The 23643-nt window shown below is 52.6% G+C and overlaps 8 protein-coding genes across 8 annotated transcripts; 5 read left to right on the top strand and 3 right to left on the bottom strand.

Annotated features, from left to right (window-relative positions):
• Positions 1-245: 245 nt before the first annotated feature.
• Positions 246-1470, bottom strand: QC763_0076720 (uncharacterized protein; the record flags this gene model as incomplete). Its single annotated transcript, XM_062906046.1, has 3 exons — positions 1106-1470; positions 446-554; positions 246-301 (listed from the first exon to the last, which is right to left on the bottom strand). Exons 1-3 carry the CDS (start codon positions 1220-1222, stop codon positions 246-248), a joined length of 282 nt encoding a protein of 93 aa, XP_062764983.1. The 5' UTR covers positions 1223-1470.
• A 1518-nt stretch (positions 1471-2988) lies between these two features.
• On the top strand, positions 2989-3876 carry QC763_509755 (uncharacterized protein; the record flags this gene model as incomplete). Its single annotated transcript, XM_062913560.1, has 1 exon — positions 2989-3876. One exon carries the CDS (start codon positions 2989-2991, stop codon positions 3874-3876), a length of 888 nt encoding a protein of 295 aa, XP_062764982.1.
• A 1535-nt stretch (positions 3877-5411) lies between these two features.
• QC763_509750 (uncharacterized protein) lies at positions 5412-6301 on the top strand (the record flags this gene model as incomplete). The annotated part of the gene is made up of 2 exons (XM_062913559.1): positions 5412-5804; positions 5892-6301. Exons 1-2 carry the CDS (start codon positions 5531-5533, stop codon positions 6299-6301), a joined length of 684 nt encoding a protein of 227 aa, XP_062764981.1. The 5' UTR covers positions 5412-5530.
• Positions 6302-7158: 857 nt separating this feature from the next.
• Positions 7159-9440, top strand: QC763_509740 (uncharacterized protein; the record flags this gene model as incomplete). The annotated part of the gene is made up of 3 exons (XM_062913558.1): positions 7159-7491; positions 7547-7754; positions 7807-9440. The coding sequence occupies 3 exons, from the start codon at positions 7159-7161 to the stop codon at positions 9438-9440; spliced, it is 2175 nt and encodes a 724-aa protein (XP_062764980.1).
• Positions 9441-9847: 407 nt separating this feature from the next.
• QC763_509730 (uncharacterized protein) lies at positions 9848-10326 on the top strand (the record flags this gene model as incomplete). Its single annotated transcript, XM_062913557.1, has 3 exons — positions 9848-9913; positions 9992-10102; positions 10171-10326. 3 exons carry the CDS (start codon positions 9848-9850, stop codon positions 10324-10326), a joined length of 333 nt encoding a protein of 110 aa, XP_062764979.1.
• A 598-nt stretch (positions 10327-10924) lies between these two features.
• Positions 10925-11763, top strand: QC763_509725 (uncharacterized protein; the record flags this gene model as incomplete). Its single annotated transcript, XM_062913556.1, has 3 exons — positions 10925-10998; positions 11056-11683; positions 11710-11763. The coding sequence occupies 3 exons, from the start codon at positions 10925-10927 to the stop codon at positions 11761-11763; spliced, it is 756 nt and encodes a 251-aa protein (XP_062764978.1).
• A 3358-nt stretch (positions 11764-15121) lies between these two features.
• On the bottom strand, positions 15122-18934 carry QC763_509720 (uncharacterized protein; the record flags this gene model as incomplete). The annotated part of the gene is given in 2 exon segments (XM_062913555.1): positions 15122-17161; positions 17174-18934. 2 exon segments carry the CDS (start codon positions 18932-18934, stop codon positions 15122-15124), a joined length of 3801 nt encoding a protein of 1266 aa, XP_062764977.1.
• Positions 18935-20059: 1125 nt separating this feature from the next.
• QC763_509715 (uncharacterized protein) lies at positions 20060-22262 on the bottom strand (the record flags this gene model as incomplete). The annotated part of the gene is made up of 2 exons (XM_062913554.1): positions 20060-21579; positions 21638-22262. The coding sequence occupies 2 exons, from the start codon at positions 22260-22262 to the stop codon at positions 20741-20743; spliced, it is 1464 nt and encodes a 487-aa protein (XP_062764976.1). The 3' UTR covers positions 20060-20740.
• Positions 22263-23643: the final 1381 nt, after the last annotated feature.

The raw sequence follows: 23643 nt of genomic DNA, 5'->3' as shown, positions 1-23643 counted from the left end.
GTTTCACCTACCACGCCACGTTAACTGATGTCCAAGTATTCAGGTGGCTGCTTACAGTCGACGTTCTCATTGGGTGGAATGTCTCATGTCGGAAGCCTCAGGGGTTTGCAGACTGCAGAGGGGACGTGGCCATCATGATGCAGAAGGACACGGAACTGAACGACCTGTCAGGCCTCCGGATCGACGGGATGCAACTGTAGTCTGTCTGTTGAGGTCAGGGACTCGGTGCCTGATTTGTGATGCCGTCATGCCGTGGCACCCATAGTGCGAGAGCCCTCGTAGGTTCCTGTCAACCTCCTCACTGTGGCACGTACACAACATGAGGGGAAAGCGAGCGAACTTGTGTCATCGGCAGTCATCATCCCATATCTACCATTCTCTTGTCTCACAGAGCCGGTCTGCCGGGCGAGTTAAACATGAACTCCGACATGGGCAGGTTGCTTACTCATAAAGCTAATACACCCAAAGGCCAAGGTAGGTGCCGAGCCGTCGAGGCGGGAACGGAAGCTTGTCCCTGACCCGAAGACGGGCACTCCCGCCAGAGGCTCTGCGGTCTATGCACAGGGTCATTCTTGATCGATCCTTTGTCTTTGTCGTCAGTATCTGAACACTCAGCAATACACGTTCCTTTCTTAGATACCGTAGTCATTCTGCCAGCATTCGGTGATGCAATGCTCTTCTGTAAAGTTCTGCTGTGCAACCTAATAGATGTGGTACGAGAAGGCTTTGGGATATCTGCATCAAACCCAGTCAGTTCAGGGGTGTAGCATTCCGGACAAGAAGTAACTGCCGGCAGCCGGATGGAAAGGCAGACAGAGCAATAACTAGTTGAGTAGTAACTGGCCGAGACAAGCCGCTTACGCGAGATATAATCTGTCATCGTGGAAGAATCTGCGGTGGCAGATTATGCCAAGACCCATCGACCGGTCAAGGTGAAAGATCAGTATGAAGGGAGCACCAAGATGAGGAACAAGGTTGAGGTTACACGGTCATGGCCTAGTAAGATCGGTATGGCCGGCAGTAGTTGATCGTCACTTACATTACCATTTCTGTTGCAGAGAATATGAGCACAGTTCATATCACGATGTCTCGTCAGTGAGCTTACATCATTCGGAACCCTAACCGTCGATCTGGGCGACAAGAGATTTGGAGAATAGAAGAAAATATCCAAGAAAATATTGACCAGTTGAGAACAGTGCTGGTTAACTTTCTGGCGGCGCATGATGGATTTCGATCATGTGGATGGAAGTCAATCGAACGACAAAAAAGCGACCTTCAAGATCAAGTTCTGTTGATGACTGGTGGTTCACCGAAGGTCAAATCCGACCACGGTAAACACCCTTGAGCTGGTAAGTCCACCGGACTCCGTCCAAGTTGGGCTGCCATAATTTCAAACGGTGGAAATCAAACAGCAAAACCAAGGAAAAATGGAAATTTAGAGTTTGGCAGGTGGCAGGTGGGAGCAAGTCGGGCAGCTGACCCCAACGCGCGACCATCAGATTGGTCGCCTGCCACTTCAGCATGGCCTCCCAGCCCCATCATGCATGACCTGAAAAACATCACCAACGTCGAGGTTGGGCCACGGCATAAACTTTATATCTTGCAAACCCTCGCCATCGTGATTTTATTCTTTGTTTCTGCTATGAATCATTGTGGTCAGGCAATGGCCAAAGGTTAAGACAGCGCCCGCATGATGGGCTGGGGAAATAGCATGAAAATGCTGCTTAAAAGGCTGCCTCTTTGTGTTGGACGTCTTCGGGTGTTCATTCTTTTTCTCTCAGTGTAATCACTGATCATTCAAACCGCACTCGTTAAAATCTCAAGTTTCTTTTTGACGACCTGGAAGCTACACCAAAGCTACACCAAACTACAGATATCAACCATCACCCAGCCACCACTGTTGACCAGACTGAGATTCAGCAGCCTGGTCAAAATGGTGTGGCCCTACCCGTCCACCCCCGAATACAGCTACGGCTTCGGACACAACTTCCGCACTGGCCTGGAATGGTGCATCTTTTGTGAGCGCTACAGCTACTGCCACACAACCGGGTACTACTTCTGCTATGCCCGCACCCGCAGAAGATATCGCCGAACCTACCGTCGTGACGATGACAACTACTGCTGGTATGGAGATGACTGGGCCACCTGCCGGCGCCGCAACCATGAGCGTTGCCGGAGGTGGATCCCCACTCCGAGGCCATCGACGCCTAGCTTGAGACGGTGTCGGAGCTGCCACGCTTATATTTGAGGATGACGATGAAGATGGGGATGCTTTATGAATACCGATGAGTTAATTTTTTTTTTTCTCGTATTATTCTGGTACGTCTTCTGTCCAGATTGCGATCCCCCACTTGTGCTAATTCTTCGTTTAAGTTATCGTTTATGATCGCGCTCTGCGGTACCTGCCTGGCACCTCGCCATTTCTTCCTTTTGTCATGCTGTTTATTAGACTACCGGATACCCCTCATTTCAAGCCAAAGATCTCATTTCTGTACTTTCTCTCTTTTGTCATTGGCCTTTTCTTACAATGTGCGTTTAGCTCTCGAAGAACGAAATCATGTATTCTCACTCATTGATGAAACAAACATTCACGGCAAGAGATGGACTTCAACCTCACTTCAATTTTGTATCCTTTAAATCATGTATTTTAGATCCTAGAGTTTCTTACACTCCCTCAGAGATACCCTTCTTGCAATTTACACCTTGACAACCTGAATCTATCCCAGCGGTGGAGAATGACGCCGATGAAGTCGGTGGCTGTTGAGTGCCGCAGTCACTTGCAAACTTTAACAACAACGATTAACCAGAGCAAGTTTGAGGCAGTGAATTCCTGCAAAGTTACCTACACCGCACCCGGAATCCCATTTTTTCCACGATTCATCGCCATCACGAAGCTGCCTCCATTCATCCAAGTTCATTTGTCCGGATCAACGCTTGCCAGCAACATCATCACCCCAGCCGTTACCATCACCGCAAAGAACCTGGAACATGGACGACATGCCACCATCAATCGATGAGTGGTTCATGAACCTCACCGGAAACCGGTCAACATCAATAGTGATAGTCGCTGCCATCGTCTGGGCTGTGATATCCTTCCTTCTCGCCAGTGCGATGGTGTGTTCGCGTGCATGGGCCGATGACGAACCCAAGTGTATCAGGGTCTGCCAGCAGGAGGGCTGCTTGTTCCCGTGCTACTTTATGCTCTATTTCCTGTTTGTGTTTACATTACCGGCTCTCCTGGTTGTAGGACTGGGCGGCTTCCTTGTCGTTATGGCGTCTGGGTCTTTGTCTGTGCTACCTTATGCAGCGGTGCAGAAGATCGGTATCAAGACGTGCTGTGGGGTGGAGTGCCCTTGTCTCAATCTACCTGAGTTTGGGAAGGAAAATAAGAAGGCTAAGAACAAAAGGAAGACAGATGTGGACCTGGAGGTTGGGGGTGAGAGCGAAACCGGCCGAGCTTCTTCTGCAATTAGAGGAGAGGGAGCAGCCCCTGGGACAGGGCTTGTGAATTCTGCACCGCAACCTCAGGTCCCTATGGTGGCCGCACCAGAGCGAGCAAGAACGGCAGTGCCGAAGCCGTCTAGACATACAGCCGCAGAACAACCGAGGCCAATTACATACACTCAAAGGCGCTCTAGGTCCGGTGGGGGCGGTTCGACCAGCCAACAATCTCGGATCAATACATCAGCAGCACAGAGGGGCTCGCTTCAAAGTCGCACTTTGACTGCTGAGAACCTAACTATCTTACATCACAGGATAGCGGATGTTGAGAGCTCCCAAGCTCGCGCAGGGGCAAATGTAACAGCCACACAATCTGGGAATGAAACACCGCCTCCTCGGTATGAGGAATCGGATACACAGAACAGGACGCAGTGAAGGGAGGGAGAGGGACCAGTCTTGGTGATGGGTTAAACCTTTGGCCCCGGGTGCGATCTCATCCACATGACTTGATTAATACCAATGAGTCAAGCAATGGTGGCTGAACAGAGCTGTTTGCGTCAATGACAAAGTTACCTCTAGTCTGATACCTTGGTGACAAAAGCCTGGCAGATAATTATAAAAGTTTAACCTCTGTGGCAATCAGAGCAAATTTGAGTCTATAAGGGCCAATCATTCGGTCACAATATCTCAGTAAATTTGAGTTTACTTCTTGATCCAGTATCAGCTCCTTCTCCTTCCAGCTTCATTATGTTGATCAGTTTACTGTACCTCCCTTTAGGTATATAAAGTGCCGCTCCTTAACTTCAAGGGTGCTATCGAACTATCTACCTTACCTAGCCAACTTCCTGCTATCGAAAATCACTAAAGCAACTAAACTCGAAATATCATACCCATCAACACAAGGGCAGTCATACCTGTTTCCGAGCCTGTATCCACCATGCTTCACAGTCCTCAGACAAACACAACACCAAGCCAAGATACAAACAACGAGTTCAAGCCAACACATATTTACAGGCCGTGTATATTCTGGGAAGTCTCGGCCTTCATTATGTTGTTAACTCGCAATTTATCGGTTAAGTCCAACAGGATCTCCTGTCTAAGCTTGTTAGACAACAATAAGGATCTCAAGTGTCTAAATTTCTAGCGTGGAGAGTTCTTTTTTGACCCGCTCTACTCCCTCTTGAATGATTTTGCTCTTCTTTTGTTGCCAGTATGTTACATGTATGGCCATGGGTGTGGCCGTGTGTTTAGTCAGCTGGGTGGTAGTATAGTACAGAACCGTATCTGATGTTGTATACGAGTTTGTTTGGACGGAAGGGAGCGAGGAGAAGTGTTGGGCAGAGTGTTTTGATTCAACCCTCACAACCCGGGGCGCCTATAATCATGATGCCGATACCGGCAAAGACGACGAAGATAATGAACCTATTTCCTTGCCATAGTGGTCAGGGGCGTGGATGGACTCTGAATAGTATTGGGGGAGGTGGCACTGAAGTAGGGGAACTCACCAGCTAAGCCAGGTTGCTTAGGAAATCCAAAAAAAGAAAAACGCCACGATGGCGCCTCAGGAGTGTAGTTGGTAATTTGACATGTCATGATCGAAGTTGATGGGTGAGAATGATAAAAGACAACGTGCTCCACATGAATCGACTCACTCAAGCACTCAGCTCCAGATTCAGGCAAATAACACAGATGGGGATCTTTATCGACTCCCGATAAGTGATCCAAAATTTCAGTAACATGAATTTGATGTTGCAAACACAAATCCGATAGCAGTGGAGTCTTACCAGCGCCGTGGTAGCGGCCTTCAGGTCATGTGCCCTGCCGATAGGTCCCGTGTAAGTGGACTTGCCCATCTTAGAAGCGGAATAGGGCTGATCCACTGCAGCCAATCAGAATGCACCAATTAATCGGGAGATGCCCCTCATCTTTCGACCCACCCAACCAACCTCCGACCGTGCCGCAGCCGTCCAGCCGCTCGTCCAACCGATCGGGTTCACCCAACAGTGGCCAACCCATCGGCCACCATCCTTTCAATACAACCGAGACCAGGTGAACCCTTCTTGCAGCGACAACAAACAAACCAACAAACATGGGCATCATCCGCAAAACATTCACGACTGCCTTCCTAGCCACGGCCGGCACTGTTGGCTATCTTGGCACAACCACCCGCCTTGAGAGCCCGCTGCCCGAAGACGACCCCTTATGGCGCTCAAAGAGCTTCCGCAAATACAACCGACACAATAATGCCTCAACGCAAGACCTCGTCTACAAGCGCATTCCACTTGATAAAATCAAGCCCGAGCTCCTCCAGCGCGAGGGCGATCTGGCTCTGGAGTTTTGCCGTGGTGTCTGGGGAGGATTAGGTGAGGCTTACCCTCATCCACCGCCCACCCAACCAGTCACAAACCACGCCATATCCATTTTTGGAACTAACTTTACATCTCCTGCAGGATATCGCTTTCAACGGGCTTATCTTGCCCGGAAATACCAGAGACCCGCCACCGCTGCCCAGCTATGGACGACTGATCAGCTATCCAAGTCGACCTATGAGCCAGGTACACAGCTGACTGACCACTTTGAGGTTGTTGAGAAGACACCAACTGAGATTGTTGTCCGCTGCGGTGATACGCCGAGGAATGCGGGCCCAAGAGACTCGGATGGCCTTTTTGTCATCAGTGCCAGTGTTGACAAGGCTCGTGGCGAGGTGGTTCTTGGACTTAAGAGCTGCTTTTTTAACGGCAACAGCAGGGTTGAAGGTATTCAGGGGCCAATGCCTGGATGGATGGAGGAGCTGCACAGATGGTATTCCCGTCTTTGGCTTGTTACAGGGTCTTGGAGGGTTACGTCTTCCTTCTTGTGATTGGGCTTTGTGTGAACCCCTCCGCTCTCGTTTGGTTTGGCTTGGTAACCGATCTCACCACCACAGCACAGCGTGCATCTCGGGGCTGGCTCAGCCTTTTGGACATCGATCTTGGACACGCATACAGACTTCTATCTACAGTTCATACACCGGAATCTAAAAGTCTTGTGCCTTTCTACTACACCTTTTCTTGGAGTTCAGATCACTTTTTCAGAATCTCGGCCTGGAGCATGACGTTTCCGATGTGTCCGGAATGCGGATGCGGAGATCAGCGGGGTAAGCGAGCGGGGCTTTCCCGCCTTATCGAACACCTCCATCCCCCCTGCATCCGATCGAGGGTGTCACTCTTTGTTGCACGTCTTGCTTACACCAGGATATCCTGTTGATACTAGTGTGAGATGTCGAGCAAGTGTCACGGAAGCCCATGCATATCAGGGCGGGGTCCTGACGGTAACGGAAGTGAGGAACAATCTATGGCAGACTCTAACAGAACAGATGGTCGACGAAGTAGGTTCACGTGGGGACAACATATGCGTCCGCCACACCGGCACACCACCGAAGACAGCAACGGCAGTCAACGGCTCAAAGGATTGGACAACAGCTGGGCGCCCAAGAACTGGGATGCGAACCCACCATTACCTGCGGTTTTTAGGAACAGATTGGGCTAGCTATCCCGTATCTCGACCTGTCTGTCTTATCATTATCAATGAGGATAGGGTGGAGTAACTGTTCATTCATCTCTCCCTGCACTCCGCCTCAGTAAATGGTTTTGATATATAAAGGGGATATCCTCTTTGGTTGATTCACTTGTTTCTCCTTTCATCACACAACACAGACACACTCGCCACATCCTCACAATGGTTGCCAATCAAGACGCAAAGGCCGCCCAGGCCCCGGTCATCGAGACTGACAACACTGCTGCGGTCAAGGCTGCTATTGTTTCCAGCGAGGCGACCAAGGCTGCGCCGGTAACACATCCTCTTGGTCCTTTGACTGGTGAGGAGATCAGCAAGGGTGCGGACTTGGTTAGGTCTGTCTGGCCTGAAGGGACGAAGCTCCAGTTCAAGGTCAACACTCTTCATGAGCCCGAGAAGAAGATTCTTGCCCCTTGGCTTGCTGCAGAGAGGGCGGGTGAGAAGCCTGCGCCGCTTGAGAGGAAGTCTTTTATTGTTTATACACTTAGAGGAACTGTAAGTCTGCCCTTCCACTCCACCGTCACTGCTCAAAATGCTAAACTCCATACAGCACAATGTCCATGAGGCGGTTGTCAACTTGACCACTCAAAAGGTCGAGTTCAACGCCAAGCTTGGGCCTTTTGAGCACCCCAACAGTGATATGGCTGAGCTTGAGGAGGTTGAGAAGGCCGTGCTGGAGATTCCCGAGGTGAAGGCTGAGATTGAGAAGCTGGGTCTTCCCGAGGGGGCGGTGGTTGTGATGGATCCTTGGATTTATGGTATGTCTTTTTGCTGATCTTGGGGACCCGAACATGAACTAACACTATACAGGTGCCGACGGCATCAAGGAGGCCAAGTTCTTCGACGACAAGCGTGTCATGCAATGCAACCTCTACCTTCGCGACCCCAAGAACTCATCCGAAGAGGACAGCTGCCACTACTCCTTCCCCCTCCCCGTCTCTCCCGTCATTGACCCGGCCACCCTCGAGCTGGTTCGTATCGACATCATGCCTACCGGCCATGACGAGACCATCAAGCCTTTCACATGGCAGGACCGCCCAGCAAACGAGTACATCCCTGAAGCCCACACCATGCGCACCGACCTCAAGCCTCTCCAGGTTGTCCAGCCTGAGGGAGCCTCTTTCACAGTTGAGCCCTTCTCTGAGCTCGGCCGGACACTGAAGTGGCAGAAGTGGGACTTCAAGGTCGGCTTCAACCAGAGAGAGGGCATGGTCCTCTACGATGTTCACTACGACAACCGCCCCTTGTTCTACCGCCTGTCTCTCTCCGACATGGCGATCCCTTACGGTGACCCGCGTAACCCTTTCCACCGCAAGTGCGCCTTTGACTTGGGTGACGTCGGTGCTGGTTTGACAGCCAACAACCTCCAGCTCGGCTGCGACTGCCTCGGCAGCATCTACTACATCTCCTCTGTCCTCGGCAACGCCGAAGGCAAGCCCGTCGACGCCCCCAACGTCGTCTGCATCCACGAGCAAGACTCTGGTCTCCTCTGGAAGCACACCAACTACCGCACCAACCGCGCCGTCGTCGTCCGCAACCGCGAGCTCGTCCTCCAGTCTATCCTGACGGTCAGCAACTACGAGTACATCCTCGCCTTCATCTTCAACCAAGCCGGTGACATCACGTACGAAGTCAGGGCAACGGGTATCTTGTCCACCCAGCCCCTCGACCTCGACCTCACCGAGGTGCCGCACCCCTTTGGCACCGTCGTCCACCCCGGCGTCCTCGGCGGTTACCACCAACACTTCTTCTCCCTCCGCGTCGACCCCATGATCGGCGGCCACGGCAACCAGATCGCATACGAAGAAGCCGAGGCTATGCCCCGCGACCCTAAGCTCAACCCCAACGGCCACGGTTACATGGTCAAGAAGACGGTCATCGACACCACCGGTGGTTACGACCTCGACCCGAGCAAGAACCGGACGTTCAAGATCCTCAACCCATCAGTCAAGAACACGGTCAACAAGCTCCCGGTAGGCTACAAGGTTCACGTGCCCCCCTTCCAGCCCATCCTCGCAGACAAGGACAGCTACCACTACAAGCGCGCCGAGTTTGCCGATCGGAGTTTTTATGTCACCAAGTATGTTGACGGGGAGCTGTTTGCGGGCGGGAAGTACACCAACCAGAGCCATGGCGGCAAGGGAGTCAGGAGCTGGGCCGAGAGGAAGGAGGATTTGACAAAGGAGCAGGACCCGGTGTTGTGGGTGAATTTTGGGATCAATCACATCCCCAGGGTTGAAGATTTCCCGGTTATGCCGATGGAGATGTTGAAGGTTATGCTGAGGCCGGTGAACTTTTTTGACAAGAACCCGGCGTTGGATGTGCCGAGTTCGAAGCAGAGTTTCAACTGCAGTACTGCGTTGAATACGGCTGATGAGCTGGCGAAGAAGGTGGATGGGTTGGCTGTTACCGGGGGGGAGATGAAGGGGTGCTGCAAGGCTTAGGGGTGATGGGGTGATGGTCTTTTCTCTATGTTAATTTTTTTTGGCCTTGGATTTCCGCATGTTTGCATGAGACTGGTTTCGTACCAGATACCCACACAATTCCATTTTTATGGTTCTTTGCATTGTTGCATTCAGAACAGGTGATCATCCCCTGATTTGTGAGCCTGGTGAGTGAGGCCTGGAACAGGTGACTTTTGGTCGAGATGCTGCTGATCGATCACGGGTTGGGTTGGTGAACAGTGATGTAATGGATGCGGGGTTGGATGAGTGGGAGCACAAAGATCAGACCCTCAAAAGCACCAGATTGACCACCCCCACTGGAAGTTCAGGCATATCATCATCATCAAGCAAAACAAGACACACAAGAATCATCTTTCATCTTCAACTTCTCGCAAGAAACAGTCAACATGGGCGTAATGCACGTGGTGATGTTCAGCTTCAAACCGCTGGCCACACCGGAGGAGGTTCAAGAAGTCAGTCATCGCCAAACAGCCACCCACCCCTTTTCATCACCCAGTCAAGAAGCCTAGCTCTTACCATTTTTGTGTCAGGTCTGTGACAAGCTCCTAGCGCTTAAAGACACCTGCCTCCATCCAGAGACCAACCGGCCGTATATGAAGAATATAATTGGAGGGGTGAATACACACATGAGTGATGCCCAAGTGCGTTCTTTTCCTTGTCATCTGTGGTTTCTAGGGAGATGATAACAGTATACTGAAGGGGTAAACAGGACAGAGTAACTCATGCCTTTGTGAGCGAGTTCGACAGTGACGAGGACAGGGAATATTATCTCAAGACAGACCCGGCGTATGCTGCTTTTTGGGAGGGTGCAAAGGGGATTGTGGAGAAGACGGAGGTGGTGGGGTTTATGCCTGGGAAGTTTTGATACGAATGATATAAGAATATCTTCTTCTTGTTGTTATCATAAATGAAGCGTCGCTGTATCTGATGCTATTTTCACCACGAGAAAGAGAGAGAGAGAGAGAGAGAGGGTCGTCGTTGCCGCTGTCATGGAGCGGGTCCCGCTGAGCTCAAAGCTTAACAGTTGCTTGACCCCGCAGCGTCGAACCACAAGGGTGCATCTCGTGCTGTGATTGGTTAGACTCCCAGGTCAGACGTCATGGCCCCACACCCTCCGCGACTTCAGACCGTCCAGCAGCCCCGCGAAGCCGTCGCTCGTCTTTCTTTGGGATGGGAGCAGCGCATGCAAGTCCACCAAGCGATCCTTTCTCCGTTTCATCCAGCAGCTTCTGATATCCCATCTCCGTCGCGTTTTGTTCGTCGTCTCTTTAGCATCAACAAGTAACAACAGCGAGCCAGCCAAACGCGCGGATAACATCACCCACTTCGTCTTTGTACGTCGTCGGCATCGTCGGACTACAACTCAGAAAGCACAGATTCCGTGTGTCGCAACCCCTATTATCAGTTGCCCTCAGCCTCGCACGAAGCCTCACCTCCAGCACCCACATATACCATCAGCAAAGATGTCGCAGACCTCCCATCCAACCCTCATCAACCTCCCTCCAGGCCCCTCCAACCCAGACACCCCTGAGATTCCGTATGTATCTCCCTTTCCCCTTCCACCTCTACTAATCACCCCCTGACTCTCACTCAGCGGAACCCCAACCTCCACGACCACCTCCCTCTCGGCCCTCTCCACAACAGCCATCAAAGACGGCCACAAGGGCACCGTCCACCACCACCCTCACCCTCTAAATCCCCGCGGCCTACCCCCCCAATATGACCCATCCAACTCCTCCCTCGAAGCCGAACGCGCCGACCGCATCTCCCGCCTCACCGGTCTGGCCCCCGCCGCTTTTTCTCGACAACAACAATTCCGATCCGGCCAACAACAACCTATCCAACCCTATACCCAAACCCAACAATTCCAACCCCCAACAGGTATAGCCTACTTTGATGCTCAAGGTCAACCCCAAATGCAAAACAAGATGAGCACTGTTGGGTCTGCCTCGGCAACAGAAGTGTCCCCTTCTCTGGGGGGTGGGTCAGTCAGCGGGAGGAGCAGGACTACGACGATGAGGGGGAGGGAGGATGGGGATGAGGATATGTTGACTGAGATGGATAGTGCTAGTGTTGCGGGGGGGAGCGGGTATGTGGATGAGGATATGATGATTGATGAGATGGATGATGATGGGTTGAGTAGGAGGAGCGCGGGGACTTACGATGAGGAGGATGATGGGAGGGAGAGTTTGGTGGGCTTTGGGGAGGGGGCGGGGAGTACGGTTAGTGGGCCTATTTATCATCGGAGGGGGATGCCGAGTGGTGGAGGGCAAGGGGGGATAGGGGGCTTGGAGAGGAGTAACTCTGGATTTAGTGAGGGTGCGCCTGGGGGGGGGTTGGGGATGACGGGGCGGAATATTGGTGGTGGGCTTGGGGTTGGGAGGCCGGTTGCTGATGCAAGGCTGGCGGAGAATAACAATAGCGGTAACAATAACGGCAGCAACAGTGACACCCCCGTCAGCCAGACCGCCGCGAGGGAGATTCAGCGAGCGAGGATGGTGGATGGGGTTGCGCTGGAGGGGACGGTGGCTGCCGCGCAGGGGGTTACGATGCCGGGCAGTGTGGGGGATGATGTCTTTGTTGATACTACTACTGGGGGGCCGGTTCCGATGCAGGAGGGGCAGCCTTTGACGCATCCGACGAGTGCTATCAGGGAGACGCAGCAGCCGGGGTCGCATCAGCATGTTGCTCAGCAGCAGGCGCTGGCTTTGGCCCAGCAGCAGCAGCAGCAGCAGAGGGGCCATGTAACGTCACCGAGTACGTTGTCTGTTGGGTCTGAGTCTACGGGGACTGGGGCGAATAGTAGGGAGGCGGCGGAGAGGATTATTAGGGAGCAGTTTGAGGGTGGGCGTGGTGGGAGTGGTCAGAGAGGGGGAAGAGGGGATAGTCTGGGGAGTCCGAAGGAGGGCGAGAGGTTGGGGAGGTTTTATTTTGAGGAGCGTTGATGTGGTAATATCGGCTGGTTCGGAATCTGGGGGTGGGAAAGGTGTTTCTTGTTTTCTTTTTGGTGGTCGGTGACAAGACAGGTCTGGTCGGTTTTGGGATGGGTGGCTTCAAAGGGTTTTATATGGAAGGAGTGAGATGGCGGTGGTGGTCTGCTGTTGCGGTTTTGCGGTCTTCTAGTGATATTGTAACGGATATAGTCGTTTGTGTGGGCACCTATCCGAATTGCTACTTGCGTTGCTTGTTTGACAGGCTATGATTGCTGACGGGCTTTGTGGATTGGCCAGGTTGTCTGGCTTTTTTCTTCATGGGAATAGCAAACTATATGCTGAACAACAAGTGGGTTGACCGTAGACAGGCCGTATGATCCACAGCGTTCACTATCAGCTCGAACTCCCACTGCAATATACATCTCTCGCCACACAGTCACTATATGGGGCATTAACTGGGTCAATTTTGACAATGGGGAGTAGGATGGCGGCTTCATGAAGAAGGGAGGGCTGCGTGGTGAGAGAGAGGATGTTATCACTGGACGCAGGAACGCTGAGCACGATGGTCAGACTTCATTTGATCACTAGCCAAGCTCGCAGCTTGCCTTTAGTGCAGCTGACTATGGGAGGATTGCTGTGATTACGGAGTAGAATATAACAAACAAGAGAGATGGAAGGAGGTCCGATGGGATGGTTCTCACTGTTGCAGCTTCCAGCAGGTGCAAACCTGTGATAACTATAGGTACTAGAACAGAAGGTTGGGGGGGGGATGGGCACTGCTCAGAGTGCTGCTGGCAGAGCACCAGCACGCCTAACCCTGAGTGGCCCAGAGCAGCTGCAAGCCGAGCAGTGCAAGGAGTTTATGTTGACATCAGAGATGATCAGACTTTGGACTTTGGCCTCCACAAGTACATGCACATCAAGATGTTGGCGATGATGTTTAGTACTGCCCCCCATCTCTAATATTCCAAGTGCAACAGCATAGTGGTTAACGAATCAAATGACACCGGGCAGCGGCATTAAAGGGGGGTGTGTTGCCGGAACTGTCTGGTTCACACTTGATTCCTGAAGTAAACACATGCAATTTCTGGATCCGGCATTCGCAAGTCACACGAGATACATCAAGCACAAGAAATTTGTCATCAATGGCATATCATTGCTGCGAGCAGGTTACCAACCTCTACAGCAATGACTTACCACTCTCCCTGGTAAGGAAAAACTCATCTTTAACGGCCTGCAGTTACTGATAGGAACAGATGGGCTGAGGGACAAACCCCAAAGTGAGGAAGACTTCCAGCATCAGCACCTACCTTCCGAGGACCAAGGCGCCCACCTTCAGACGATAATATACCCTCGCAGCCCGTGAGGAATCCAAATTGGGAGCTTCGACATATGATCACAGTTCCAACTCCTTATTTGCCTTTGATTCGTCTGCCTTGGTTGTCGACCGTGGGGACTCCATTGAGATAAGGTCTTTTCTGGTGGGTTGTCGCTTCAAGATACGGATTCTGCCCAAAATGCCGTGCAGTTTCTTAATCAGCTGAGTTCCACAGATGGGTGTCCGTTGTGGAGTGTCATAGAGTAGGGGTGGCTCCTGTGGCAGATGGTATGAGCGTTGGAAACGATTTGCCCTCTTGGTCACGTAGCGAAGATAGATGTAGATGGGAGAGCGCAGTTAAAGTGCGCTCTTTGAAGTACCGACCGGAAAGAGGAGAAACGGGTTGCACGTTGCGCACATTGTCCCCGAGGGAAAACATATACCGCCCGGTAACCACTGCAGTTGGCCAGGAGGCTGCCTCGAAGGCGGTCTTGGCCTGCTTGATGAGCATGAGATCACTTCCTAAAGAACCAACAGGTTAGCTCGGACCATGTACAGTCTTTGACAGGGAACCGTCACGATTAACCAACTCATAGCAAAAAAAGAGTCGACATCCCCTCAAAAAAACAGGTGCTACGACACGCAATACCTCGAGCAACAGCTCTTCATTCTTTGCGGGAGCAAAGATGAGTTCGTTTTAAAGGTATAGCCATCTAACTTACCTACCTACTCTCTGCCGAACCTTACTAACCCCCTGGCCCGGCTTCAAAGACCTGGTGCCCCCAATACGAGAACAAGCTAGAAGCAATCCAGATCTTAACCGTCGAGTTCACAGACCGGTACAGAAGCTAGGTGAGCACCCCTCTCGACATCACCTGCTTACAGACTGGTGATTGACTGATTAAGACTGCAGAAAGAATGCGAAATGCTCCTCAAAGACAACAACGCCTACGCTAGGAAAATGCATAACACCAGGGATGAGGCCAACGACAACAAGGACGATGATCTGACTTACATGCTCCGGCCCAAGCTAAGCTGGGCCATCCCATAACACTGAGTTCGCAAGATGGTACACACAACAACATTCTATAGATGCAAAACATACACCCTTTCATCACCTCCTATCTACCAAGCACGCTGACAATTCTCCGAAAACACATCAAGTATCATACAGGTAGAACCAATCCATGCAATTAAAATGTAAACCCTCACCCCCACTCCTCACCACACACACACGCTTCCCCCACCCAACTTCCGCTCCAAACTCGACTCAATCTCGCTGGATACCCACGACTGACTACCTGCCCCTTCTCCCCTCTGACATCATCATCCTTCAACTCCCCCAAATCGCTTTATCATCTCCTCTCCTCTCCCCTCCCTTGCTCCCGCCACCGAGACCTGCAATACTCCTACTTTCTCGCAACTCTCCTGGTCACCCTCCCCGGCGGCGTCTGCCCCGGCAGCCTCGCAGGGATATCATCCATGTCATCCATATCACTGCTGATCGTGCTCAACGCCCTCGCCCGCCTCACCTTCACCGCCTCCGCCGCCGCCTTCTTGTTCTCCTTCCTGCTATTCGACTTCCTCCCGTACGTAACAGCAGGCGAAGAACTGCTCAGGACCGCAGGCCGGACAGTACTCTCCGAGTTGGTCTTTCTCTTCTTCTTGCGGGGCGACATCTCCTCGGTGGCGGGGCGCTTCTTGGCCGACTTGAGACGAGTGCTGGTGACCATGTCCTCGTCCTGGACCTCTTCACCAGATTCTTCCTCGATGGCGGCAGGGGTGGGGGGCTTGTTCGAGAGAGAACGCTCGCGGCGACGAGTGCGGGCTGCATCTGCTTCGACCGAGGGGGACGGCACAAATGGGGGGCGTGTTTCGTCTTCTTGATCCAAGGTGTCGTCCTCTTCAGGGGCGAGGCGCTTCACGACGGAGGACTGAGGTGGTGCTTCTGCTTCTTCGTCTACGGCCTCCTCGGGCGCTTCTTCTTCATGCTCCTCATCAGAGTCGATCGGTGGGGCATCGGAAGCGATCGAGGCAGCATCCTCCATCACCGTATCCTCCATCGCAGTGTCCTCCACCGTCTCACCCTCAGAGTCAGTCTCGTCAACAATAAAAGCTTCACTCAACTCTTTCTTCTTCTTTTTGGCGGAGGCGACGGAGGTCGAGCGGCGTCTCGTCGTCGGCTCTTTCGGCTTTTTGGCACTGCCGCGAGGCTTTTTGGCGCTGGGAGGAAGGGACTGTTCATCAGGGTAGTTGCCGTAGCTGTCCCCAAATCCTCCCTCTTCATCATACCTATCAACAATATGCTGCGCGCATTCATGAACGGTCTTATCCCCATGGTGTGGCACCGACGACCTCAACCGGCCCCAGATAACAACCAGGGCTTGACGCTGATACTTGTCCTTGAAGACCCTCTCGGTAATCTTCTTCCAGTCGATCTCCCGCTCGGTTTCCGTGCAGCCATCGCGGATGACGCAGGCCAATCTGTATTTCTCAGCTGGTGTAATCTTGGTCAAATCCTGGCGAGCCAGTTTCACCCTCCAGTTGTCAGTATCAGGTAGCAAGGTGATGACCCTGTCCCGGTCCGCAATCGGCTCAGCTTTGAGTATTCTCTTCCACTTCTCCATGCACTGAAGTCGGTTTCTCGTCCGGCCCATCGCCTCGCTGATAGCCTGCCAGTTGACCAGGCTCTCGGCTTGTCCTTCGTCCTCCCCCCTCGAGATGAGGTCTTTCCGAATCTTGTCGACGGCCTCCTTGACTGCTTGGGTGAGCTTCGCCTCCTCCTCGTTGCTCCAGTCATGCTTCACTACTTTGTCCCGGCAAACGATATAGTCTCTCCACCTGTCACGAACATCCTGGGGATGTCTGTTGATCAGGCCTCCGATGACTGTCCACTTGTTGCCGTGAATCTTCATCATTTCCTGTAGCTCCTCATCCTGTTCAGCAGTCCACTGACCACGTGCCACAAAGTTGTGGAATTTTCGTCTGCAAAACTTCTGCAGCTTTAAGCGTGATCTTGAAGGGCACGCCTCGCACACAGCGGTCCAAAGAGCGGCATGCAATGTCGGGGCACCCTTAGCATTGTGCACGGCTACGGCAGGGTTTTCTTGTATGATCCTGTTGATTTCAGCCTGGGTTAGGCCCTCGTCCTTGCGAAACTTGTTCACTGCTTTGGTGACCTTATCTTCTTCAACAGCAGTAAGTCTCCCAGTAGCGTAACCGTGCTTATCGAGTTTCTCTTCTTGTTCCTCGGAGGCCGCCTTCTTCGACTTCTTTGACCTTGGTGTCTTCTTCTGCTTTGGGGCAGGTGTAGAGGCAGCGGGGGCCTCCTCGTCGATCTCGCCGCCCTCTTGCTCATGAAGAACTTCACGAATCTTCTTGGACCTTTTCTTCTTGGGTGCTGGGGTGGGAGCAGGAGCTTCTTCCTCCTCTGGCTCCTCCTCGGGCTCCTCCTCGGGCTCCTCAGGTTTCTCTTCCTCCTCAGGTTCCCCTGGTTGATCTCTTGATTTACGCTTCTTCTGGGAGCGAGCTGAGGATGTCTCCGGCTGTGCGTCTGGCTCGCTGACCGGGGCGTCGGGATTGAAAGCACGTTTCACCTTACGTTTCGTGGAAGAACGGGCCCTGACAGATGAGGGGGGAGGGGGTGATGGCGAAGCCGCATAAGCAACATCGTCGCCGCCAAGATCTGGTGAAGATTGAACGGTGGTCCCATTGACATGAGCTTGATCGCTCTGACTGGTCGGCACATTCCCAGCTTCCGACGGTGGTTCGACTCTCGGTTCCTCGTGCTGCATTTCTGGTTGTTCAATGTCGCTTTCGGGGATTTCGGAGAACCTCTCCTCGCTTACCTCCTCCTCGTCCGCACTGTCTTCGAGGGGGTCATTAACCGGCTCTTCGTCGTCTACCTCGCTTTCTTCCTCCTCGGCCTCGCTCTCTGGTGTTCCCTCCTCCTCACCCTCACTCTTAGGCGCAGCCTTAAGCGCCTGAGCAGGGCTGGCCTCACTCGCCGGTGTCCCGTTCATCTCCTCCTCATCCTCCTCCGGCGCAGACTTCACATTCTGCATTACCTCATCTTCCGACGGCGTAGCCTCTTCATGGTCCAGAGCGGGCGAAACCTGAGTCGCGAACCTCTGACTTCTTTCGTTGCTGCCATCCGTCTCGATATACCCAGAGTCGTAGGCAGACTGTGCTTCATCCATCACCCTTTGCAGTCTCTCGGTCTTGGTTGGCACAGGTGACTCTTCTTCGTCCGTGGCATCTCCCTGCCCAAGCCTCGACATGCCCTCGTCTTCGTCATACACCCCTGGCTCGGACTTAACGTGCAAGATGGGCGAAGTAGGCGATTCCTTCTCTTCCTCTTGAGGGGCGGGTGTCTCGGAAACGTGCTCGGATCGTGCTACCGAACCGTCCTCCATGTCGACGTCATCGTCAGAATTGTGATCCGGGCGTTCAGTCTTCAGGTTGGCAAGATCCTCCTCAGCTTCGTCCAATTCCATATCACCCTCCACGGCGGCGGCTTCAGGGGCCGGTCCCACCTCTGGCACTGACTCTTGCTCTTGCTCTGGCCCCGGCTCCGGCTCTGGTTCCACTTCTGGCTCTGGTTCCGGCTCTGGTTCTGGCTCAGCCTTCTTGTTCCTGCCCTTCTTCTTGCTACTCGATTTGCGCCGTTGAGAAGCCATAGCATCCTCCATTCCCTCGTCCTCTTCCTCATTATTCTCAAGCCGAGGCTCAGATTCGAGCTCTGGAAGCGTCGGCTGGGGAACAAACGAGTCCTGACTGTCGTTGTTCTCAACAGCATCGGCATTGTCATTCAAAATCGTCCCCAACGACATCCGCTTCGACTTCTTCAACTTCCGCCTCGCCGACCCACCACCATCCGGGCTCTGACCAACATTCTCGACATTCCCCAAAGACGGAGGACGCGTCTTCTTCCTCTTCAGCGGCGTCAGCTGCGACAGAGATCGGCCCGGTGAGTTCATAACTTCACCAACGCTCCTCTCGCGATCCTTCTTCTTTTTCTTCTTCTTCTTCTCTTTCTTGCTCGCCTCGGGAGGGGGCTCGGTCTCGGGGAGCGGCTCGGTAGTAGCCGCGTGTTGTCGTTCTACTTGCTCCTGGTTTTCCGGGTGGTCCCAGCGGGGAAGTGGGGATGAGCGGCCGCTTTGGATGTCCGTGTTGTCGTCGTCGTTCTCGCGAGGAGCGCTCTGTTCTTGGCCCATTGTCATACAGCGGGCGGCCGCCAAGTTGGAGGGAGGAGAATCAATCCAGACCCAGAGTTTCAGTTTGCTGGAGAGCGCCGGCGCAAATCTTGCATGGTTTGTGGAGTCGTTTTTTCTGCATGGAAGAATTGGGATAGTCCGCAGGGGATTTTGCGATAGAAAGTTGAGGGCGCAGTTGGTCCACGTGGGGTGCCGGGTAGGTCTTCTTGGGAGCCTAAATTTTTTTTGGCAAACGATTTGCACGCGTTGGTGGGTCAGCAGTCACCGACGCGTTGACCAGGTAGGTACCTAGGGTTGGGGTTAGCTGTTGGTTTCTAGGCTTTGAGCTCAGACTCCGACCATCACCTCGCACTTCCTCGACAATTGAGCAAACGGACGCGTGATGTTAAACTGTTGAGTCGTGCATCAAAAGTCAGCAGGTTCGAAGGGTCAAAATCCAAGTGGAAAAACAACGGGTTGGGGTTATGCAGCATATCTCTTCAATTTCTCCTCTCCTGGTGTTGCGCAGAGTCTTGTGAGTAACATGGATCTTCAACGCCCATCTATCCAAGCAGGATTCACCAATGTTTGAGCTTTCTAATCCCCCAGTCTACTTGATCCAAAGCTGCCATCTCAGCTATTTCAGCTGTTGGTGTCCACGGTCCCAGCTTTGACTGTCGCCTGTCTGAGCTATCGATTCCAAGGTTGCACATATCATCTTTTAGCTACCTACCTAAAGCTATGACTGCGATGGTGAAAAGACTAAACAGTAATAAGGACGAGAAGGTCAGATATAAGGTCGAGATGGTGAGACGTTCACCTACATGAGATTAAAAGCCGAGGTTACCACATCCTTCGTTGCATTGAATAACATCTCTGTGAACAGGAGACATACCCTACACAGAGCTACGGCTCACACAGAGAGCACAGCTCGTAGACAGCAACCTATCTCACGCATCTCACATGCATAAAAGTCCACGTCTCAAAGCCCCAAAATATCTGAATTCATCCATAACCGTTCTCATACACCGTCACCCTTCCCTTGTGAATGCCAAAATACACGAAACCCATGCCAGCAATGATCGTAACCCCTTATCAAACCCCAAACATGTAAATGCAAAGCAAAATGACTTTTCCTCACAATCCTGCACGCCCTTGTTCATGCCCCTTATTGTGATCCACCTCGCCCTGACGCCGTGTCAATGCAACCATAGCCCTGTAAGTACTGTATTTCCTCACTGGTGATGCCGCCTACCAGTGCTAACGCCTGAAATACCGGGTATCTGGTGATGGGCCATGTTTTCGGAGTACTGTATGCCTCCATGGTGATACTTCCGTGGTGATGCTCCGTTTGACCGTAATGAAATGCGGATGGGTGTCTCAGGGTATATCATCTCTCTAAACCATGTTCGTTGAGACTTATTTCTGCCGTAAACTGAACGATGGGGGTATCATGGATGCTGCTTTGATCCCTCGTACCGGGAACTTCTGGTACAAGTATAAAGGGGTAGAAGTCTTCTATCCATGGGCGAATGTCCTGTGTGCCAAACGCCGGATTCGAAATGCAGACCGAAATTGAGAAAAAGAAAAGAAAAACGCGAAAGTAGTGAAATAGAAGGAGAATCAAGAATAGGAAATGTTCAAGGTGAAAGGAGATGAAATCAACGACATACTGGACTTGTTGTATGAAGACTCACGTGTTGTTGAAGACGGCGGTCGACGGTGTTGAATCGTAAATTGCCCTGTGTGGCACACGGTCGTTGGTCGTGACCCTGTGGTAATTGTTGGGTTGTTCAAATTGGCCAGTGATAGCTTGAAGGATTGGTGTCTCCCTCATTTGCCCTCCTCGTCTTCACCCTTATTCTCTCGAGGGTCCTCTTTCTTGTTCAAGCTCGACTGCTTTTTCCGCAGGAACATGCTCGGCATGGAGATCTTTCTGTGCAGATCTGAAGGGTGGGGGGGAGACTGAGGCACAGGTGGCATTGGCGGAACTATGTGAGTAGCGGAGGGGGGTTCGGGGTGGAAAGTAGAAGCTGCTGGAAGAAGAGGCAATGACGACAGTCCAGCCTGTGGTCTCTCTGGGGTGATCGTGCTTGCTTGTCTGCTCAATGCCGAGCTCGTCAAACTGCTGCCGGAGCTTCTCTCTGTTGTCGAGCTTCTCTCGGTCCTACCAGAAGCAGTTCTTGGAGGTGTGATGGAGGAGGAATCACGGCCGAATGCTGCTGCCACCCAATTGGACTTTTGCGAGGACGAGTTACCTCTGCCCAAAGAGCCTTTGCCGAAAGAACCAAAGCTCATCTTTGTGCTTGCACTTGATCGATCGGATTGGCGTTTTGTAGTGTCAGGAGTCGTCGGAGGGAGATCAGGAACCGGAGGAACAGAGGAGGAACTCGACTGCTCGCGAAGACTGGTCTTCGACTTTTGGGATCTCAAACTTGCGAAGCTCATTGCCTTCATGAGCTTTTGAACCTTGGTCGGTGAGGGGGGAGGCGAGGGGCTCCAGCGACTCTTGAGCTCTGGCTGAGCGACTTGCAGAGGTGTGACTGGCCTCTCTGTTGGTGCCATTGGTGTGGTTGGGGCTCTCTTGGTTGGCGAAGGAGAGTGGACGAATGGCGGGAGCTGTGGGATGGGTGGCCTGGTTCGCGGCACAGGCAGAGTCGTGGCCGAAGTTGCTACGCAAAAAGTCAGTGATCAAGCCCCAGAGAACTGAGAGATAGGATGTAAACTCACGCGGTGAGGCAGTCGCGACCGGCACCCTCTCTCTGAGGAGATCGGGATGCAGCGGGCGGTCGGCCAAGGGGGGGGGGGCAGAAGTCTCCAACATACGGCACACAAAGGAAGGCAATGGTGAGGGCAGCCGTGGAATTGGCGGTGCCTGGGAGGGAGAAGATGTGGGTGTTGCAGCCACCGTCTGCTGGAAGGTGGGTCTCCCAGCCGGCTGCTCTTCGTCCACTGCCTTACCTTTGCCCTTGTCAACCGGGCCCAACCGGTCCAAGCTTTCCTCTGCCTGGCCGACGACAGACGTCGTCGGAGGCGGGGGCGGAGCGCAGCTTGGAGTCGGCGGGGGTGGGGCCGGTGACAGGTCCCGGACCACAGGGAGTGTCGGCTGGAAGCGAGGCTGCCGCCGCCGGCTCCGTTGGCCCGCGAACGCCGTTGGGGGCAGACGCGGGAGTGGCCTCGCAGCCTCCACGGCAGGGAAAGGCCAGTTCTCGCTGACCAAACCGTCACCGTGGACCCCCACGTCTTCTTCTGCCTCCTCGTTAAGCCAGGCCTCTTTGGCCAGCTCGTCCAGCCAGTTGAAGACGGAGGAGCTACCGCCCGCTGCGCCTTCCTCGCTCCAGTTTCTTGTTTCCATTGTGACTGTGACTTGTTAGCTTTGAGGAACCATCACCAGGTTTAGGGGTTGGGGTGAAAGTGAGGTTTGAGAAAATAGCAAAGGATGGTGTTGTAAATGCTGAGGGGTTTTGTTGATTATGAACAAGCTTGATGGGAAGTGAGTTTGGGGCTTTGGATTGGGGAAACGAGTTGTGTGATTTCGAAGTAGGAGTGTAGTCTTTGTGGCTGTGATCAGGCAGGATGAGGAGGTTTTGGAAAGAGGAAAGTGAGGTGAGTGTCTGCGAAAGATGTTCGAAAGTTGGTGAGAAGGTGATGAATTTGAGGTGCGGGCTGAGGTGTGAATCTGGACGAAATGTGTTGTGGTACTATGAAGTTGACATGTTAGTGTTGAACAGCCAATATTGGGCGTGTGAGAAGTTGGGCAGGATTGTGTAGAAGAATGAGGTGAAGGGTGTAGAAACGTGGGATAAGGAATGGCCATTGTTGGGATAGAGTTGGTGAAGATGATCATAATAATGGAAGAGGATGGTGTAGAGTTTCTCGAGAGTTGGGATAAAAGAAAGAAAAGGCTGAGGTAGATTGGGGGTATGCTGAAGTAGGATGAAGGCAGATGAAAAAGTTTGATGTGAAAAGAAGTGCTTGTAAGTGAATAAGAAGGTAAGGTAACTCGGGTGATGTGTTATAAGTAAACAAGCAAAAGGAGGTATGGGAGTAAGCCAAAGTTCCTTGGGAAACTCAACAACTTAAGCACTTGCCCAAGTGAGCCCTTTCACGAGTTAATCTTCCTCCCAAGCACAAGGCCCAGCAACTACCAAACCCCAGTGTCTGAAATATCAGGCCAGGCCACCCATCCCGGAACAAAACTTCCGCAGCAACTCTTTTCAAAAACGCACAAAAATGTCCAAAAAAGAGACATCACTGAGTGATCGATTTTGAAAGTGGGATGGCCGCCATCGAACCTGCACTCATGAGCCAGCAGCGACCACACCACACAAGCAATCTGAACAACGGTGGCGATGGGGAAAAGGATGAGATATTGGAAATGTCACATACCATACTCCTCTCGTTTGCTGGCGAGATGCCAGTTCGTTCGCGGGCGCCGGCGGTCGGAGAGCAGCGGCGAGAGCAGGCGATTTGATCGGGGGAGTTGAGGAAGACTAAGAACAGAAGTCGTGAGATTTTCTGTCAAGATACCTGGAAAGCCGCGCACCTCGATGGTCGGGCGCACGGTCCAGGAGGCTATTCAGATCGCTCTTTCCATTGTTTACCTTGAGGGTTGCAATTGTAGGGCTTTTTCCACGGTATTTAATGGCTGGGAATCGTCAATATTGGAAGGAACGACATCTTCCGGTCTACACATCTCTCAGATATGGCAAATACAAAGGAAAAACACAGTATTT

Source organism: Podospora pseudopauciseta (genome assembly GCF_035222475.1).
Source record: "Podospora pseudopauciseta strain CBS 411.78 chromosome 5 map unlocalized CBS411.78m_5, whole genome shotgun sequence".
NCBI classification, from domain to species: domain Eukaryota; kingdom Fungi; phylum Ascomycota; class Sordariomycetes; order Sordariales; family Podosporaceae; genus Podospora; species Podospora pseudopauciseta.
The sequence above is the reverse complement of the archived record's forward strand: the minus strand, read 5'-3'. Positions and strand labels throughout refer to the sequence as shown.